The 20,643-nt window shown below is 39.5% G+C and overlaps 1 protein-coding gene across 1 annotated transcript in view; it reads right to left on the reverse strand.

Annotated features, from left to right (window-relative positions):
* Positions 1–437: 437 nt before the first annotated feature.
* Positions 438–20,643, reverse strand: part of ADGB (androglobin) — a 116,241-nt gene continuing 96,035 nt past the window's right edge. Inside the window, exons 29-34 of the mRNA XM_009325596.1 lie at positions 12,730–12,917; positions 9,727–9,882; positions 7,186–7,294; positions 5,012–5,114; positions 3,440–3,623; positions 438–620 (exon numbers count right to left, since the gene is read on the reverse strand). Of these exons, the coding sequence (XP_009323871.1) occupies positions 438–620; positions 3,440–3,623; positions 5,012–5,114; positions 7,186–7,294; positions 9,727–9,882; positions 12,730–12,917 (923 nt within the window). The remainder of the gene's footprint in view (positions 621–3,439; positions 3,624–5,011; positions 5,115–7,185; positions 7,295–9,726; positions 9,883–12,729; positions 12,918–20,643) is intronic.

A 20,643-nucleotide genomic window follows, 5' to 3' on the forward strand; every position in this document is an offset into this window, starting at 1 on the left:
ATTATAAACTCCACAAATTGTCATCCACTTAAGGATCTCATGTTTCTGTCAAGTTAAATGACTTCAAAACTGATAGGTTACATTCAGTGTTTCAACTCTGGTTCGTTCTTGACTGGTTCTGTTTTGATTGGAAAGAGGACAAAAGACACCATGATTTTGGGAGAAGAATGTGAATAGAATATTAATTTTTGTTGCAAAATTTTATTCCAGTAAAACATACAAACTTTAATAGTGGTGGGTACCTTTATGAGAAGCAAAATACCAAACACTTTGTTGAAAAGAAGAATACTAGATCAATTTTTTTCACTAGCACCAGGCAAAGAGATAAAATGTGATATAGTTGACAAAAATACTGGAAAATAATAAACATTCTTTCTCATCTTTGCATGTAAACTTTCTTTCCCAAACTGCTAAATACAATTCAGTAGTGCTAGCAATTACTTTTTTTTCCCTAAACCTTTTCCGTGCTTCTTTTTGTGTGCATTCCTCTCTTGCTCTGCTTGCAGGACTGCTTGATGAGCTGCCAGTTCTTCTTGTTTTCTGCGCTCAGCCTCTAGCAGCTTACTTCTGTATGCTTCCCGAATGCTGTGAACTCTGCCTCGTGTTTCGTCTAAGGATGCCTAGCCAAAAACAAACAGCAATACCCCCCCCAACACATGAATCTTGATTTCATCACAAGCAACTGCATCCTTCCTGCTATGTTTCACTTTATGACTCTGTAAGCACAGGGAGAGCATCTCTCCTTTTCTTTTTATGTGTATTTTTATTGATTTGTCACAGTGACACAGCTATATGTCAGTCTTTTCACCATGAAGAAGAAGAGAAAGTTCATGAAAATCCTCTTTAAATTGCTGGCATACTAAGCTAATTGTGTGAAAGGAGGATAGGGCAACAGACTAGTTACCCATCTGGGCCTAGTCCCTCTTCAGTTACTGGCTTGCTTTGTTGTCTTAAACAAGTCCCTCAAAACCTAGTTTTCAGAAATGCTGAAATGGCTTAGGAGCTCTAGTCTTTTAAGAGACTAAAGGAGCCTAAATCACATTGACCTTCATGAGGCTTAGGGCAAGTGGGACTTGGACACTTCTGAAAACTTCTTCTTTTATATTTCCATCCTGGAAAATGGGGATACCTGGATACCTTTATATAGTTCTCTGTGGTCTACAGATGAAAAAACTGTAAAAGTGCTAATCAGCACAGTATGCATATTCACAAGTAACTCTCAATTTTCACAAGTACCTCTCATTTAACCTACTGGCCTTCTATGATGGAGTGACGACATCAGGGGACATGGGAAGAGCTACGGATGTCGTCTATCTGGACCTCTGTAAGGCCTTTGACAAGGACCCCCACAACATCCTTTTCTCTAAACTGGCGAGGTATGGATTTGATGGGTGGACTGTCCGGTGGGGGAGGAATTGGTTGGATGGTCACATCCAGAGGGTAGTGGTCAACGGCTCAATGTCCAGATGGAGATGGGTGATGAGTGGCGTCCCACATGGGTCCATATTGGGACCGGTACTGTTCAATATCTTCATCAATGACACAGACAGTGGGATCGAGTGCACCCTTAGCAAATTTGCAGATGACACCAAGCTGAGTGGTGCAGTTGACACACCAGAGGGATGGGATGCCATCCAGAGGGACCTGGACAAGCTGGAGAGGTGGTCCCATGTGAGCCTCATGAGGTTTAACAAGGCCAAGTGCAAGGTCCTGCATGTGGGTCGGGGCAACCCCCAGTATCAATACAGGCCGGGGGATGAAGGGATTGAGAGCAGCCCTGCCGAGAAGGACTTGGGGGTGGTGGTGGGTGAAAAGCTGGACATGAGCCAGCAATGTGCGCTCGCAGCCCAGAAGGCCAATCGTATCCTGGGCTGCCCTCTGCTCTGCTCTGGTGATACCCCACCTGGAGTCCTGCGTCCAGCTCTGGAGCCCTCAGCATAAGAAAGACATGGGCTTGTTGGAGCAGGTGGTCCAGAAGAGGGCCATGAAAATGATCAGGGAATGGAACACCTCTTCTATGAAGAAAGGCTGAGAGAGTTGGGGTTGTTCAGCCTAGAGAAGAGAAGGCTTCAGGGAGACCTTCTTGCAGCCTCTCAGTACTTGAAGGGGGCTTATAAGAAAGATGGGAGCAAACTTTTTAGCAGGGCCTGTTGTGACAGGACAAGGGGTCATGGATTTAAACTAAAAGAGGGTAGATTCAGACTAGATATAAGGAAGAAATTTTTCACGCTGAGGGTGGTGAAACACTGGCACAGATTGCCCAGAGAGGTGGTGGATGCCCCATCCCTGGAAACATTCAAGGTCAGGTTGGCCGGGGCTCTGAGCAACCTGATGTAGTTGAAGATGTCCCTGCCCACGGCAGGGGGGTTGGACTAAATGAGCTTTCGAGGTCCCTTCCAACCCAAACTATTCTATGATTCTATGATTTTAAATTCATATTGTGAAACATCTTTAATGGACATAATTCTAGAAAGAGCCAAGGAACTACTCTTAATAAAAATTTGCCCTTAATATATATGATATATGATGCAAAATCATAGCAACATCTGAAAACCTGGATGCGCATTCTTATCAGGCTCAGACAGTCACTGGTAGAGAACTATGGCCTCTTGCAGACTTGTAGTTAAGTAATATAAATCAGGCTGTCTGGGAACTTGTTAAGGAGATGTTTTCAAGTGATTTCTGTAAATAGGTTGGTGTGATGTAAAATCAGCTGAATAGTCACCAGCTGATTGCTAGTGGTTATTGTATCACCACTGTGTAACAAAACATTTTGTTCCTGTTGACACTCAAGGGTTAAGCCAATTTTGTTAAGATATTTGTACCAATTTCATGTGCAATGAATTGGCTGAGTTAATCCTAACAACGGATCCTACACTAATGCTACCAAATTTATAATTTATAGACATGGTTTTTTAAGGATTAATAATTCCAATTTTTTGTTTGCTGGCATCATGCATATTCCAGGAAAACTGTTCTCTAACTTTGCTTAGAGAACAGTGCTTAAGAGCACCTCGTCCTCCTGTGTAAGTTATCTTGTTCTTTATTACTTTCCAAAAAGCCCTATACAATTCTATAACCAAAAAGCCCAGCCAAACCAGAGATGCTTTATCTAATATACATCTGGTCATGTATGTCAAATCCTCAATTTATTCTCACTTATAACTATCCTTTTATTGTGATATTCTTAAAATAGTGTTTTTGCAAAGAGCTCTATCAAGAAAGTACTAAGAATATCATATTAAGGATGTTGTGTAGTACTATTTTTTTTCCCTAGGACTTTTACTTTTAGGCTTTGCCCAAGCGAAATTTCAAGCTTGTTCACTGTTTCTAATTATTGGTACTGAATACAAAAGTCTTGAGAATGGTTGATCAAGATATTCATACTAGTGGTGGATATCACAGTAATAGTTACTGGAAAGTAATCTTGAAAACCTACCTGTAGATTCTCATACATTTCAAGTATATTTTGCTTCAATAAAGCTCTGGCATTTTGTTCTTTTTCTCTTTGTTCCAAAGCCAGCTCTCGAAGTTCCCTAAAATGGTTGATTTTTTCCACTTTACGTATCTCTTGTTGTTGAATGATAGACTTATTTCTTAGCGCAGGCTCAGGCATTGTTCTTCTGAAGGAAATACAAAGATACTTCTCTCATTTCAAATACAGTTTTTGGTGGTGTATATTTTTCTTAACATATATATGCATATATTTGGCTTATATACTGCAGTGTCATCATTGTATGGTTAGATATGGTTAAGGAGTCACTTTTCCTCTGCTTATATATAACACCAATGAGAAAGTACATTCCTGAGGCCAGGTCTTCTTATACTTGAGTGTCTATTTTAAAAATATTTGTAAAATCATGCTCATCTTTGAGCATATGAAAAACTCCTACATGTGACACTTATTTTTAATTTGCAAGAAATATCATATTTCCAGAAGTTTTTGATACTGTAAGTCAGCATTGAGACAAATGTAATTTTTTTTTTTTGCCGTTGGCATAATGGCAGCTAAGTGGATAATATATTTTTATAATTTGACTTAAATGACTAGTGTAAAAGTCAAGGAGTTGAAGACAAATGAAATGCTTACAAGACTCGAGCCTGTGGAAGATATTTTGCCATATTTTCTACTGTTTTAATGTATTTGCTTCAATATAACACCAGTTTCCCTTTTAATTTAAAATTAAATTTGGGGATTTTTTCAGCATGTTCTAAGGTCTTTTGAAAATCAATGAGCTGCATAAATGCCACATTGCATACAAATGGACTTAAGCATTAACTGGGTTCTAGCTGCAGCACATCAAACATGCAGGTGCATGTATATTAGCTAGATAGATTCATATCAACACATATAATAAAGAATATAGCTCTTTTGAATAAAGAATATAATTAATATAATTACTTCAGCTATTAACTATTATTAATATTAACTGAACTGCATTTGTTAAATATATCATTTGAATCTAGCATCACATCCTGACAAACTTCATATGGACTTCTTTCAAGATGACCGCTGAAATAAACATATTTGCCTGCAGGTGCATTTTCTTCAAATTTGATGTCACGTTCTCATTACATGCAGTGCAGTGATTCAGCTCCTTTGACATGTATTATGTTAAGGAAAGGACATAAATTACGAATGGATGTAGGAAAGCACAGATTTTAAAACACATCCATGCCAGGAAAATCAAACCTGAAAACCGTATCTTGATGCCGTCTACACTTCTGCGTTCACGACTGAGTGACTTTGTGTACACAACATAAAGGACAGATAGATCATGGGCCAGGATTTTCACAGCAACTTTAGAAGCGTGTGACAGAATTGTAGCTTACTTCAATGACATGTGAAGGATAAAGTCTAAATTCACATCTATTATACTGCATCCAATTACAGATAGGATACAAGTGCATAAAAATGTATTGCATTTACTAATTTCTATATATAAAAATCCTTAGCCAGTCTTTCATTTTGGTGTTTCACTGGGACTTAATTGTTTTTGCTGCAGTTTACCTCATGTAAGGACTAAGGTCTATAGGCTCCCATTTTTTTTGCTGCGTTTGTAAGCTTGAGTCAATAGCTGCTTGTGATGCTTTCTTTCCTGTGGTAAAAGAATCTACAACAGAACAGATTAAACTGGTTATTCAGTTATGCTAGGAGGCTCCATCTAAATTCTTACATAGTTTTTTCTTCTTTTGGCTCAGCAAAATACATTATTAAATGAGAATATGGGTTGGAGAGGATATAATGTTTCTGCCTTTTTATTTCCAACACTCATGATAGAATCAAAAATGCTGCAAAAAAAACACATATGCTAGAGTGAAATTAATATATGTACTTTAGCTAAATCCACAGTACTCAAGAAGGTTTGTAAATCTAAGCAAGAACATTCAATTTAAAGTGCCTAAAGAATATAAGAACAACTTCTAATCAGCAAGGAATCACACTATTTTATTTAAAAAACGAATCAATAAAAATCTGATTGTTCAGTCCTGGCTGTAGTTTAAAAAAATTGTATTCCCTTTTGGGCAGAGATTTAGTTTGGGAAATACCAGTCTAAAGAAAAAAGGTCCCATGACAACTTAAAATTGTCATTCTGAAGTCTTAGAATTTTTTTAAACCACATGGATAGTAGCCATGTTATGCTTTAATGTAGCATTCTCACAATACAATGACATATCTGATACTAAGCATGCCACTGTGCTGAGCTGCGTTGTGATTATGCCAACGCTTCCTTCTTTCAGTTCATCTGGATGTGCTGAAAATGCCTGTGAAATTTGATGAGATTTAATGATGACTGCACTAGGTTTTTTTCCATAAAAACTCTCTTATTACCCTACATATAGTAGTAATCAATTGAAGCATTTAAAATATTACTGGAATTTTCTCACCAAAAATAGGAAAGAGGTTTCTGAGCATTAAAAAAATTTACTGTCTATACATAGACAAATATACCAGCCTTCTCTGTTGGTCTAGAAGGGTGACATGGACTTTGGAAGTGCCTTAGGCACTGCCCATCAGCAAAGTATTCTCCAGAACATAAAAATTCTCATTAAGATACTGAACATTACAGAAATGTTCAAGCACATTATTGCTTATTGCTGCACTCTATGGAACCGAACCATAACAACTTAAAGTCATTGGGGTGTCACCTCTTTACTTCATGAGACTTTGTATTAGACTCCAAATGCTTAGTTTAGAACAAAGCTCTTGGTGGACAACCATTAATTTTGAAGTCATTATCCAGTAACTTAGAAGAAATAATATTTTTTCAAGTTCCTTTGGAATGCAAGAAGTAACTAATGATGTGTTTGTCTAAGGCATAAAGTGAGGACTACTTCTGTTTGAAGTTCTGAAACATTCCCGGGAGGACTACTTACCTGACTGGCAAAATACTAATCTTAACAAGTTATGTACTGGTCACAGGTTCTAGTTCCATGCACATAAGCCATGACCAGATATTGCCACAATCAGACTGAGTATTACACTTTCCTTTCTGTGATGGCCTGATCTCAGCACTATTCTCAGAAGAAAAGAAACAACAAACAGCCTTGCAGCCTTGCACCCAGTTCAAATTTGCATCAGAGTCCAGTAATTGCCAGGGAATACAAATGAAGAATCCATTGAAGTTGTGACCACTAAATAAAATTCGACAACACTTATGGAAGCTGCCAGGAAGCTGATGCTACTCAGTATGCACTTTTTGACACCTCACTTCCAGAGCACTGTCCATGAACAGTTTCCATGAACATTAACAAAAAGAAAATGCACGTTAGAAGTAGTAGTGTCTTACTGACATTCTATTTGAGCTGCTAAACAATTTTTTAATATTTCTACACTAATGACCTCTGGTATCCAACTTGGAATTGAGGGAGTAGCTATTTTCCACTGAACTTCCAAAAGTTTCAGGTTAATTTAGACTTGGAATTCTAGTACAGAAGGACTGCCTAAAGTTTGCTTAAGGGTAACCTGGCAGCCTCCAAGAGCTGTGAGGCTATATCTGTCTGAAAATAGAGCAATGCAACAATTAAAACAAAGAGGGGATAGAGAAGATAGAGACTAAGCATGCCACTGTGCATTTGGACACCCTTATCGGGGCTGTTCTATCCATTTACTACCAGTATTTAATGCAGAAGTCTTTTTTAAGGAGCTGAACATGATGAACATGATGAAAGTTATACCCTTACCTCTTTCTCCTGAACTGGGTGTTAAACTGGCAGTCTCAGTCCCAGCTATGGGCTCCTCTGAATCTCTCACAGCATACTTATTAATAAACTGCATGCGTTCCTGAAAAGCCTAGAGATCAAAGTTTTAATCCAGATAAGAAAACTTCTACTGCATACTTTAAATCCCAAAGCATTTTCAAAAGTACAAATCTATAAGTGGTCAATAGGACAGTAAGTCTTCAAATCCAGTGCATGTGAGATATGATGCTACTTCATATTACTGGTGAGTATATTTCACTGGTTTGATCTATGAAAACATCACCTCTAAGAACAGGAATACTGTTAGTGAGTCAGTGGGGAGAAAAAAAGATAAACATAAGAGGACCACATTTCATGTCAGAGTCATATTCAAGCCATCTCTCCAATAGATTTTCTGAAATAATAACCTGTCAACGTTAAACATCAGATTTTTCTAGTAATATTTTGGAATGTTTATTTGTTTAGTTTTAATGTGTGTAGAGGAGAAATAAATTAGCATTAGTACTTAAAGTTCATCTTTAATTTCTATCAAGTGTGTCTTGAGTATATGAATAAGTTTCCCTAAGTAAACCTTTGTGAGATGGTAGTTCAGTAAAATGAAAAGTAGGCAGTACACTTTGAATGGTTTCACTCCACTCAATGCATCCTGGCTATATTTAGTACATATCCCAAATGAGACAACGATGCTGTCAATAACAAATCTAACACCAGAGTGCAGTATGGAACTCTGCCTGGGGCTGGAATCAGAAAAGATGGTAGGGTTCCCATTGAATCAGTCCTGAGACATTGAATACTTACACTAAAGATCACCATGCAAAGAAATACTGGAAAATGACTGATCTCTGGGCAGTTTAAAATAATCTTTGGATTTAAAAAAAAAAAAAACGAAAAACCAAAAAAACACTGAAAAGCAAGGTTCCCTCATAGCTGAATGTATGGTCAGAATACATTCAGCTACTGCACCTCCTTAGGGAAATATCACTTCCTCCTAGGAGCTCCGATAGCCTGGTGATTTAGACTTCCTCCTGAGAAGTGGGAGCTACGGTTGCAAACCCTTTCAGACTCAATTACCTTTGATGCCAAAACCAGGCATCACCACTTCTGCCTGTCTTTTCAGAAGGTGACTTTGGCTCACTGGGCTTTCTCTTAGGGACTCAGATTGCCAGAATGGAGGGAGAAGCCAAAAGTCAGCCTGGAGTCAGGCACCTAATTCCCAGAGTCAGAGGGCATGTGATCCCTGGAACAGGCAGACCTTGGGGCAGGGTGGTCAGGGAGAAAGGAGAAGGGAAGCTACTTAGTCTGGATAGCAGACCCCCAATTCAGACCACCTTTTTTTTAGCGTATTACATGCAGTTGCTGCAATTTTCTTAACAAAAATTGTTTTAGAAAAATGTCACAGACCTAAGGGGTTTTTAAAATGAAACCCTTTACTTGTAATTCAGTTGATTTTCTGATCAGAAAAGGCAACGGTGATAGAACCAGCATTCTGAAGAGACCCCTTACACATCAAAGGGGATTCATTTCCAGCTAATCTTTAGGAGGCTGTACTTGCATTTTCAGTCTCAGCACAGCCAATCAAAGCTGCAGAGTAATGCATCTCTCCTTAGCTCAGAATTTAATAAAGTAGTGTCAGGAAAAAATTTGAGCTTTGGGTACACTGAAGAGAACTGAGAAAATCTGAAAGTGTAACTGGGAGGACCCATGTCTGAGGTTCATTTCTGAAAGGTAATATAAAAAAGGCAAAATTCTTCTGAGCTGGGGTTTCTGGCTGAGTATCCCTCAATGGTCAATGGTGGTGGTGGTGTATAGGGGGATGACTGTCAGGTAAGCTTAAAGACTGCATTTTGTTCTTTTATTTTCCTTTTTTTGGTAATGATGCTTCCAATTCTGAATCAGCAGTGCAACTTTTTGCTTTGCTAGAAAGAACTCATATTATTTTTCCGTCTTAACCATACGCCATGTCAAAAGAGCCCAGCTGCAGCTGACATCTGAATTAGTATTGCTTCTCCAAAACAGTGAATTCATACAGAGCAGCATGTACAGGCTTATGGGTAACCTGCAACCCAGAATGAATTTGGAAATCCTTGCTGCAGGGGGCAATTTGAGGGATGATATGGCCACGTGCCAGTTCTTCAAGAGAAATCTTTTTGGCATGTTTATAACAGTGTATTTCTCACTAGAATCTGTTCATGCTAAACATTAAACTTGTTCCAAGTGGCAGCTTTGCAGTTGTGTAGCAGTAGAGGGCTTTCTAAGGAGAAACTTTTCTCTGCTTTGTAAAGTAGAATCTAAAAGTCTCAGTGATCTACAAAAGTCTGAAGTAGATGATCTGGATTCCTGCCCAGAATTCATGTACATAATCACTTGATTCTTTAAGCTGTGTAAAATTTCCTGTCTTCCACAGAGTGGTGAAGAGGACAGCCATATGAAGTCAGGTCTCTGTTGTGGCAACTGCTCTACCATCACAGCAGCTCCTGGAACTTGTGAAGAAACATTACTGCAAAGATTGCACTCTGATATTACCTTGATAGCTCTTCCTGGCTCTGCAGACTCCCATGCTTGTTTCATGGCTTTGATCTCATCTGCTCGCTGGGTGTCTTTCTTCACCTCCAGAATGTCTGCCTCTCTCTGTTCACTAACTAGACGTAAAATCCAGTACGGTTTGTTTGAAGCAGCTTGCTGGAAGTGAATTATCATAAACGTGTATTCATTGGTATACATCTACTACCACTATTTAGGATGAAGTTATGTTTCTATATCCTGGTAATTTTCCCGACTGATATACGTTATACATTGATAGACTTTGACATGCATTACTACACAAACAGTGGCTGCCAAAGGAAAGGAAAATTACTTTGCAATGTCTAGAAGCTCTTTGAGGTATTTTGTTTACATGCTTCCCCCCACTCCCATACAGCATGCTCCACGCTCCCAGTTCTTCTGAACAGTCTATCCGAACAAGGGTATTTTGTAGGGGTTTTTCATGCAATTGTCTTACCTCCCTGCCAACCTTTTTCCCTCTCCTCTCCTCTCCTCTCCTCTCCTCTCCTCTCCTCTCCTCTCCTCTCCTCTTGTGGGGACTAATAACAAAACGCCAATGAGGAATTAAAAAAGTGAGAGAAGGAGCGATATAGAGAGACAGAACAGCGACGGCTTGAGGGTCCCGCTCCTTCTCGCCCCCTTAGTGTGTGGTTGTCCCTTGCCGACTGGAAGATTTTTTTTGTTGAGTTTTACTTTCTGTGGTTTTGGGAGTAGATTAACATTTCTCTCTGCACATGCCCTGTGTTTTGCTGTTTAAAGGAAACCAGAGCAACCCTCGACACAAGTGTTTTTTAGTGTTTCCCTCTCTTCATGGGAGATAAAGGGAAGCAAAGCCACGGGCAATTATTGTGTAGAAGTTAAAGGGAAAAGTTTCTTTGATAAGAGATGATCGTGTAATTATACAGTCGCCAAAGGAGAGAAACATGTAGGTGGATGCACTCTCTGATGTGTGATTACTAATGAATTCTCTGTATTCCTTGTGGAAAAGAGCCACAACTGTAAAATTAAATAGTCAATGCCTCTTTGATGAAAGGGTTTGCAGCCACTGATGTCCTTTATCAAAATACAGTGAGCTTTGAAGGAACAGCAAGAATAGCAAGCCTCAGCTTCACGTAAAGCAATCGGAGCGGAGAAACTCTACAGAAATCTTCTTCTCTAGGAAATTTGTTTATAGCATTTTCTACTAACAGAATCCTTTTGCCTGGGAAAATGATGGGTAGGCTATTACCAGGAGGCACGCAGCTGCTGAAGTTACATCCAGTACCATATAGCAGATGGGCAGAAGATACTAGATTCAGTGTCACATTTGGGTGCGTGAGTTAGCAAGGACTGACAGATATAGAGGCTTTAAAAGCATCCTTGCTTAGAAAGGTGAAAAGTGCCATATGACTTCTTAGTGAAGCATGCATCCTACTTGACAGTCCATTTCCTTTCCCCTTTCCCTTCTCCTTTCCTTTCCCCTTTCCTTTCCTTTCCTTTCCTTTCCTTTCCTTTCCTTTCCTTTCCTTTCCTTTCCTTTCCTTTCCTTTCCTTTCCTTTCCTTTCCCCTTTCCTTTCCTTTCCCCTTTCCTTTCCCCTTTCCTTTCCCCTTTCCTTTCCCCTTTCCTTTCCCCTTTCCTTTCCTTTCCTTTCCTTTCCTTTCCTTTCCTTTCCTTTCCTTCCACAGGCTTTTTTACTAGAAGTCTTATTATATTTAACTAGGCATTTTGTGTAGAAATGCATCTTGCTCTGTCTTATGAGGCACCAGGTTCTTTCCAATCACTTCGCAAACTCTCTAAACCACCTTAATGCATGGCTTCTCCAGAATCGTAGGGTACAAGTAGTACCTGAAATGTAGGAGACTGTTCTGCCATCTGACCGATGAATGAGGTATTGTGCTGCACATATTTCTGGAAACTGTACCATCTGCAGAAGCTGTAAGCCCAAGATTTAGAAGTAGAGATAGGAGTTCAGCTTTTATTTGAGGCTAAAAGTGGGCATCTTCTTTATCTGCAAGCAGTCCCATCTTGAAACTTGCATCAGTTTTAGTGGCAGACTGAAGAGCTCCCAAGAACCATCATCCCAGCACCCCTAGAGTACCCCATCATTGGAGCTGAAGGCAGAAATCTGACACAGCCTGAAGCTGTGTTGCATTTCTGTGGCCAACAATCTCAACTGCAGCCACTCAGACTGCTCAGAAAGAAGGGTTAAGGCACTATTCCGGAACTCTGTATAATTAGGTGTGGATATGAATCATAGGGAAGTTTGCTGTACAGCAGGTTTAGTCAACAAAACAATTCAGTAGAGATTTCTTCATAAAAAACTCTATGGCGATGCCCTCCCCTTGAACTACCTGCCATGAAGCAGCGAAATTCCCAGCAAAAGCAATACTATTAAATGAGGAGCTGTCAGTTTCTTCTTTGCCTTCCATTAATCTCTTTGCAATCCATAAAGTCAATTCCTTTTAAGGCATACAGGCTGGCAGTAGCCTTTCGGACAACCACAGAAAGCTCCGATTATCCCACCACAGATGAGAAGAATTTGCAAGTAGGCATGTAGGTGCCAATTTTTCTGCCATTGTATGTCCACACCTAATGACAATTGTGACATATGAGACAGGAACTGACTATAAAGAAAGACCTATTTCATCTCCCTGGGAACCCACGAAAACCACTACAATGAGGGACTAATGGGACATGAATGTGGCGAATTAATGGAATTTAATAAAACTCCAGCGGAGACAGAAGTAGACCAACAAAAGGAACGAGTAGTTGCTTTATACATAAACAAAGAAATGAGCACATTACATCTCTAAATGCAGGATGCATGTCTTTTACATGTGTAATTCAACCTCTCTCAGGTGTAAAGCTAAAAAAGTGGCAAAGCAGGGCATAAAGAAATGCAAGGGATGCACTGGAAGTGTTAGTAATACTGATCTGAAAATATCTTTACACTCAGTACAATGATGGCACACTCAACAAATCCAGTTTTTGGCTTTGTTCTCACCTGAGATTCAGGTCGAGATGCAAGAGATACAAGTGATCCTCTTTCTTTATTGGACTTCTCTTTTTCTGTCTTCTCAGGTGCTTTATCTTTTGATTTTCTGGTTGGTTTAGGAATACTTGCAGACTTTTGTCCTTCAGAATAATTGAGCACTAGGGGAAAGCTGTGCTCCTCGTGCTTTTCCCCATGTACTATTCAGATGTAGTTATGATGCATGATGAATTAGAGGATACCATTGTCATCCATAAATATATTTCCCCATATAATATCCAGGGTGGAATAACAGCACAAAACAGCCATACAGAAAGACAAAGAAAAGTCAGTTAATTAGTTGACACTTTCAAGTACTACACGAACATTTATTGTTGGACCAAGAAAGAATTTGGGTACAAAACAACTTCTAAAAACAGACTTAGAAGGTGGACATATTGTGACAGCCTTATCTGTCCTAAAGAGCACTTTACCCAGGGCTTAACTGTGAGTTTGCCACGGTCCCTGCACATCAGTCCCTGCATTGTTGCCTTGTGTATAGGTCAGCCCAAAGATTTCAATGTACAGAATCACAGTCTGACTCTTACTTCCCTTATATAGTCTTATATAATCTCTGTCAGTGTTATGCACCAGGCAGGTGCGAAGCTCAAAGTAGGTAAAGTCAATGTTCTCACTATCATCTCATATCCTTGTAAGCCTGAAAGCGTGAAGAGCAGAAGGGAAGATACGCCCCTCCAAAAATGCAAGGAAGTTAAGGCAAAGAAAGATATTTGAGATTTGATGCATATTTAAGAAATTCAAAATTATCATTCTCAGAACTATCTGAGAACATTTTGGATTAATTATTTTATCAGTACACGTGTATGCTATATGTATGCTATACGTTTGAATTAAAGATACTGAGAATTGACATTTGTAACACTTATTCTGCACTGTCTTAGCTGGTGGGAGCTGTCAACAAGACTTTCTGCATGTCATATTCTTGTTAAAATACAGAAATAAATAAATAAAGTCTGTAATAGTATGTAGTATATAAGGAACATGCCAACTGAAACAACCTGGAATGGACCCAAAACACTATGAGAAAGATTAAAGATCTTAGTCTGAAATCTCCATTTCCCTCCACCTTCATACTGCTTGAAACATTAAACAAATGCTGAAAACCTGGCTTTAGTCAGTTCAATAAAACAGGGGATTTCTCTTAGAAAAAAGAGAAAATGAGTGACTGTTTTACAATCTGACAATAATAACAAGGTACCTTTCACTTAATGCTATGCTTTTCTAATCTCTTTCCACTGAGGACAAATCACTGTGCTGCATGATTTGATTCAAAGTCCACTGAATATATTCCACTGGCTTTAATGAGCTTTGGATCAGATCTGCAATGTCATGGCTGAGGTTATATGGATATATAAAATTGTAAATATTAAATATATAGAAACATATTTATAATACACGTACAACTACACATACCAATATATATTATATGATATATATGTGTATTACATCATACATTATACATGTGTTTATGTATAAATTGTATTATTCTTATCTCCTCATGCTACTTAAATAATGTACAATGGCACCGAAGTGCTAAGCTTAAATTGATTCAATGCTACCAAAGCATACATTAAAGAATGAAAAAAATTAAAGCGGTCTCCACAAAGATACTAAAACAACTCCAGAGGAAATGCAAATATAAGCTAAATAGTGATGACATTATTTGAAGCTATAATATCATTACATAAGTGGCTTTCCATTTAATTTCACATTATCATAACATATTAGCACCATAAATCAGGCTGGTGTACATGCATTATTCAGTGAGTTATTAATTTTTAAAGATAAATTATTTATTGTTTATACAAACACTCAAGAGACATTCAGTGGCATTAGCTAAATGATATCAGACAAAGACTTTCTATGTCATGGGATACCACAAGCTTTGTCTGACTTCTATAAATATTTTACAACTCTGAATTTTAACATTTTGATGCTTTGGACTTATTGCATACACTGAGAAGTTAGTAAGTAACAAACAAGCATATGAAATGACAGGGCTAAAATGAGGTATCCTGCTTTAGCTCCAGATATGAAGGCTTAGGGCAGGATTCAGTTGAGCTCTCTTAGCTAACAGTATGCTGCACTGTCCAGGTTCCCCCAGCCCTCCTCCCTCCCTCAGCAGAGCAGGCAGTCTCCCCAGTTTTGGGATCATCCTCCAGATATTCCTGGAGGGGGCACTGGCTGCAGTTGGCACTATAGCATGCAGCCCACTCTGACTCCAAGGGAGATGTGAGTAGTTCCTCGGAGCTTTTCCAAGGCCAAAGCCAGGCAAATGCTTTGTATGGGATGTGATAAAAAGGCAGGGAGATGGTACAGAAAGTAAAAGGCCATTCCAGCTCACAGCTTATGCATCAATCATCACAAACTCTCAGCGGCGGTTATTGTATATGTATGGCACCAAGAAAAGCTTGGGCATCACACCAATTGACAGTGATGACAAACAGCTGATAGCAACTCTTAAAATTAGCTTCTCTATCACTTTTCAATTATTTACTCAGAGATTCATTTAGTCTAATGCCAAAAGGGACCATAGTGATCATCCAGTCTGACGTCCTGTCTATGACAAGCTAAATAATTACACCAAATGATTCTTAAATGAAACTTATAGCTTCAGATTGAGATACAACAATTCTCTTTTTTAGGCAAGATAGACAGCTACTCCTGATTTATGAAATTCAAATTCCAGAGAATGTATCTTATTCATAGGTGAAATACAGAGGAGTCTTTTGAAGTTTTCTTTGAGAACATATCATGCTCCCACTACCTGAAATAGGCTCTGAGCATTTAGTGGGATTACCCAGTAGCTGGCAGAAATGACTGTTACTTGGCCCATGAGAGACTTTCCGATTTGGTTAGGAAATGACCAAGAAGTTCAGCTGTTGCTTTTCATGTCTGTGACTCAACCCTCAGAAGGATTCTCGACAGATAGCAACATCAAAAATCTTTCCAAAGTTGGGCTCATCCAGACACTGAAGTTGCAGTAAAAATACACCAGGATAGAAACAAACCAGCAATATGGTTGCAGTTGTAGGGTGGGGTGAGAGCATGGCTTAGAGGTCTACAGGTCTTTAAACTCCAGCGCCATCATGTATGCTCAGTGACCTACTTTTTCACTGAACACCAGGCAAGTGATTAATCACTACAGACAGGCAAGGTGGGAAAGAGATAAAGAGAGAGAGAACTGAACATCCTGTTAAACATCTCATGAAATCCTGCCCTTGGCACGAGCCAGCAAGTTCTCCTGCGGGAAGAGAAAACCTGTAGGAGAAACTTTCCCAGCTCTGGAGAAAAAAATGAATATTCCAAAGCATATTGCCTCTCCTGCCTTTTCAAACCTACCTTTACTACCTGGGTTGGGCAACCTATCTTCCCCTGTTCTCCCAGTTGGATAGACAGCCTTTTCTCATCACCAGCTAATACTTTTGAGTTAACTTAAGGCAATGTATAAAATACATGCTGAGGTCAGCATTCAACACAAACTGATGATTCAGCTCTGGATTGTGACAGTTGCACAGTAAAACTTCTGATCTTACTACAAGAAAAGTAAAACCAAAGAACCCAAAAAGGCAATAGCTGAAAATCATATATACAAAACAAATCTTAAAATATTTTTTTTTTCACACAGTCAAGCAACTTAAAATGGTATTAGCAGTTGCGAGATTGCCTGCTAATTTTTCCCCTTTTACACAAGAATTGTGATCCGGACCTTACTTTTTTTTACTATTTTTCCATTGAAGTCTTGCCCCATTAACAGTTCCCAATGGAAGGAAGGAAGGGGGGGGGGAGAGAGAGAGAGAGAAAAGAATGACGACTGCATAAATAGAATCATAGAATCATAGAATCATTGAGGTTGGAAAAGACCTCTAAGATCATCCAGTCCAACCGTCAACCCAACACCACCATGCCCACTAAACCATATCCCTAAGCACCTCATCTACATGTCTTTTAAATACCTCCAGGGATGGTGACTCAACCACTTCCCTGGGCAGCCTGTTCCAATGTTTAACCACTCTTTCAGTAAAGACATTTTTCCTCATGTCCAATCTAAACCTCCCCTGGCGCAACTTGAGGCCATTTCCTCTCGTCCTATCGCCAGTTACTTGGGAGAAGAGACCGACACCCACCTCGCTACAACCTCCTTTCAGGTAGTTGTAGAGAGCAATGAGGTCTCCCCTCAGCCTCCTTTTCTCCAGGCTAAACAACCCCAGCTCCCTCAGCCGCTCCTCAGAAGACTTGTTCTCCAGACCCTTCTCCAGCCTCGTTGCCCTTCTCTGGACACGCTCCAGCACCTCGACGTCCTTCTTGTAGTGAGGGGCCCAAAACTGAACACAGTATTCGAGGTGCGGCCTCACCAGTGCCGAGTACAGGGGCACGATCACTTCCCTGCTCCTGCTGGCCACACCATTTCTGATACAGGCCAGGATGCCGTTGGCCTTCTTGGCCGCCTGGGCACACTGCCGGCTCATGTTCAGCCGGCTGTCGACCAACACCCCCAGGTCCTTTTCCAACAGGCTAATTTCCAATAATAAACTATCTGGCACTTTTTAATTCCTGTGTACTTTTGTTTTACTGGTTAATGCCTTTTTGATGTTTTGTTTGTGCAATGTGCTCTTTAATAAAATAAGAAATTTCATATATATTCATATATAATAAATACGACCAAATATTAGTCATGAAATAACTTCTGCTAACACAGTTCTTTTTACAAGTACTGCCAAGCTGCAGTATTAAAGATTTTGAAGAAAGAAAAGAATAACAAACATTAATAAATACAAAATACAAAATTATCATAGCATCTGTATGCCAGAGAACTTACTTTCTTAAAAAATGGTCTTAATGAATATTTATAATATCAGTGAATATTGATAGTATAATAGTACAGGTCTTCATTTAAAGGGAGACTATTTTAAAAGACTTTAGTAAATGCTAATACAAAGCTGAAATATGCTTTTGCCATGATAAATTAGCTTTAATATAAAACTAACTCCAGATGGCACTGTTGTCCTACATGAAAAAGCGATACCTGAAATGATGAAAATGTGTTGCAGGAATTTTCCACCTGGCTCACTGCAGCTTTCTTAAAAATCACATGGTGAGAGGATGCGTTTTTTTATTACACACCAACATTGCTATTATATGAATTGTGTGTTTGACAAATGGTGCTGGCAGCTTTAAATGGTAAAGCTCAGTTTTCAAATTGCTTTAAGACTAGTTCACAATCAGAAGAAGATTCAAAGATTAAATGTTGTTTTTTCCAAAATGCTTACCTATAGTAAGCACTCCAGATAAATATTGCTGTTAATAGGGGTACATAAAATAAATGCTAAGTAGTAAATACAGTAAGTGTTGTATTTAAACTTTATGATATACGTTGGTTTTAAACTCTGTTGGTGGCCTGGGCAATCTGTTCGCATCCTTGTATAAACAGAAAGACCCAGTTAATATGAACTGTGAAATGGATTTGGGTTACTTTGAAAGGCAGCAATTATGAGAGGATACAGAAATGACAACAGTTAAAAAGAATCCTATGCAAAAAGTGCTCGTTATCGCTGACTGTGGCTTGAGTATGGTTGACTGCAAATGAGCCAAAGCATCAGTTAACATGGAGAAGGGAAGCTACCAACTGGAATACCGCTACCTTGAACTAAACATGAGAATACTCATGACATTGACAAGCTTCGGTAATAACAGCTGAGAACTAGTGAAGAAACTTAGAGATTAAGTGACCTCCTTTGACCTGCAGTTTTACAGACCATGCTGACAGCTGTATGAAAGGATACACACCAGTAGCATGACTGGTGTGCTAAGTGCAAGCTGTTGCTATGTAGCCGACTCAGAAGGATAAGACAATGTAATAGGATGTCTATTGTAAGAAGCAGTCTATCATTAAAGGGAAAACGAGGAGAATAAATGGAGTCATCTAGGAAGAAAAGATGACTTTGTGAAGAATGCAACAAACAAAAAGCAGGTGAAATCACCACTAAAAAAGCTGTGTACAGGCCTGTAAGGCTACATGACATAGCTACTCAAATATTACTAAAACTGACTAGGGACTATAGTAAATCAACAAGATACATCTTTGTAAAGTTCTGTAACGCTAGCTGAAAAAAGACTACAAAAATCTCAAATGTTGAACTAATTTTAAAAACAAGAAATGAAATAATATATGTCAGCAATTACCGCTGATGAATCTAACTTCAGTCCAGGGTAATAGAAATTAAGAAAAAATACGACCAGACATTTAAAAAGAAATATGTAACCAGAGTAAGAAGTGAGAAATACCACTAATAAATAAAGATCAAATCTTCCTAAGAAAAGGGTATTAGCAAGTGTATATACATGAGGAAGGGTAATGCAAATAATTTCTCCTTATCTCATATTTTAAAAATTGAGTTATAGAACTTTAATATTAATGATACAGGAAATTTACTGAATGGTGGAAAGTAGTATTTTAGGTTCTGCAGGAATCTAGGGGTGAAAACACAGGGCAGTCAGCTGCGTGTGTGCGTGTGTGCATGTGTGTGATGGTCTGGGGTAGGGCTGCAGCCTCAGGAGCTCATATGGGATTCAGGGGCCAGCTACCGGGCAGACTGGGTGTCTAAGTCCAGCTGCTGGAAGGATCCACTGTGTGTGTGTGTATTCTCTCTAGTGGACTTTCATTCTGTCCAGCCAGAGAGGGAAGCAGGATGAGGCCATTGGTGCTGTCTGTGTTTGCGTGAGTGCTCTGAGTGTCTGTCTGTGATCTGTGTGGCTGGCAATGTATATATGTATATATGTATATATGTAGTGTGTATGTGTGTTCTGTGTGCATGTGCCTGCTGGGACTACATCTTCAGCCTCACTAACGGCTGGACCTGTGGACGTGGAGTGGCGGCAGCAGCCTCGCCTCTCTTGGGCTGTTGGATCCAGCATGATAAATTTTCCTCTAACATCATTAAGATCTAAACCATTCTGTGTCAGCCCCAGTGGTAAAAGGAGAAGCAAACATGAGACATTTCTCTCATTACTAGGATACTGACTAGTATTCTAACTGCTTTTAATATGTGTTGGGTCCCTTATCAAGAAATGCTAAGAGAATCTGGAAAAAAAAGAAAAGCTTTTGTAATTTCTCTGTCCCCTTCCTGGCTTGAATACACAGCCTGTCCTTGGGACCTTTCCGAATCTTGCCTCCTGCCTAAATTATTCTCCTAGCAGTACAGAAGTAATACATAGCCCAAAACAGGCCTTTTTTTCCCCTCTTGTCAGTGCATTTTCTTAAATTATCAGCAGGCATGTTTCTCTAGTTTCAGTAGAAACTTCTATGTTTGAATGTACTTTGTCAGGGCACTGTGCCTTTGTATTACACTTCATCGGTCTCTCTGTAGAAGCAGTCATACTTCTACAACTGTTCCAGATCCCTATCTAAAGTTGAGCTGTGACAGTGTGCTTCCCTCCCGCCTCCCAACCTGACCTTTATCTCCCGTAACCCTGCTCAAGCGATAACTACCAGTGGCGATGTTAAGGGATGTGTCTGGTTGTGATGGCTGCATCCAGCTCAAAGTGGATTCATTCGGGGGAGACAGATAACAACACAACAGCCAAGTGCTAATTAGAGCAATGCACCTGCCTAACCACAGTGCTGATCAATGTCTGACTCAAGCCAAATGTAGAAGACACTAACATCTGTAGTCGGTATGCAGATACGACTATGAGTCAATCATCTTACCCCATAAATAGTGAGCAGCCCAAGAGCCCTTCAAGCTCTCCTGCGCAGCAGCGGGCTGCATGACAGGATCTCCCTTTGAGTAGGGACACCTCTCAAGGTTACGCCTGCCACAGAGATCCCTTACTCCTCAATACTGAGAGACTCCTTGCCGAAACAGA

This window comes from Pygoscelis adeliae, unplaced genomic scaffold (genome assembly GCF_000699105.1).
Source record: "Pygoscelis adeliae isolate BGI_AS28 unplaced genomic scaffold, ASM69910v1 Scaffold300, whole genome shotgun sequence".
NCBI classification, from domain to species: Eukaryota; Metazoa; Chordata; class Aves; order Sphenisciformes; family Spheniscidae; genus Pygoscelis; species Pygoscelis adeliae.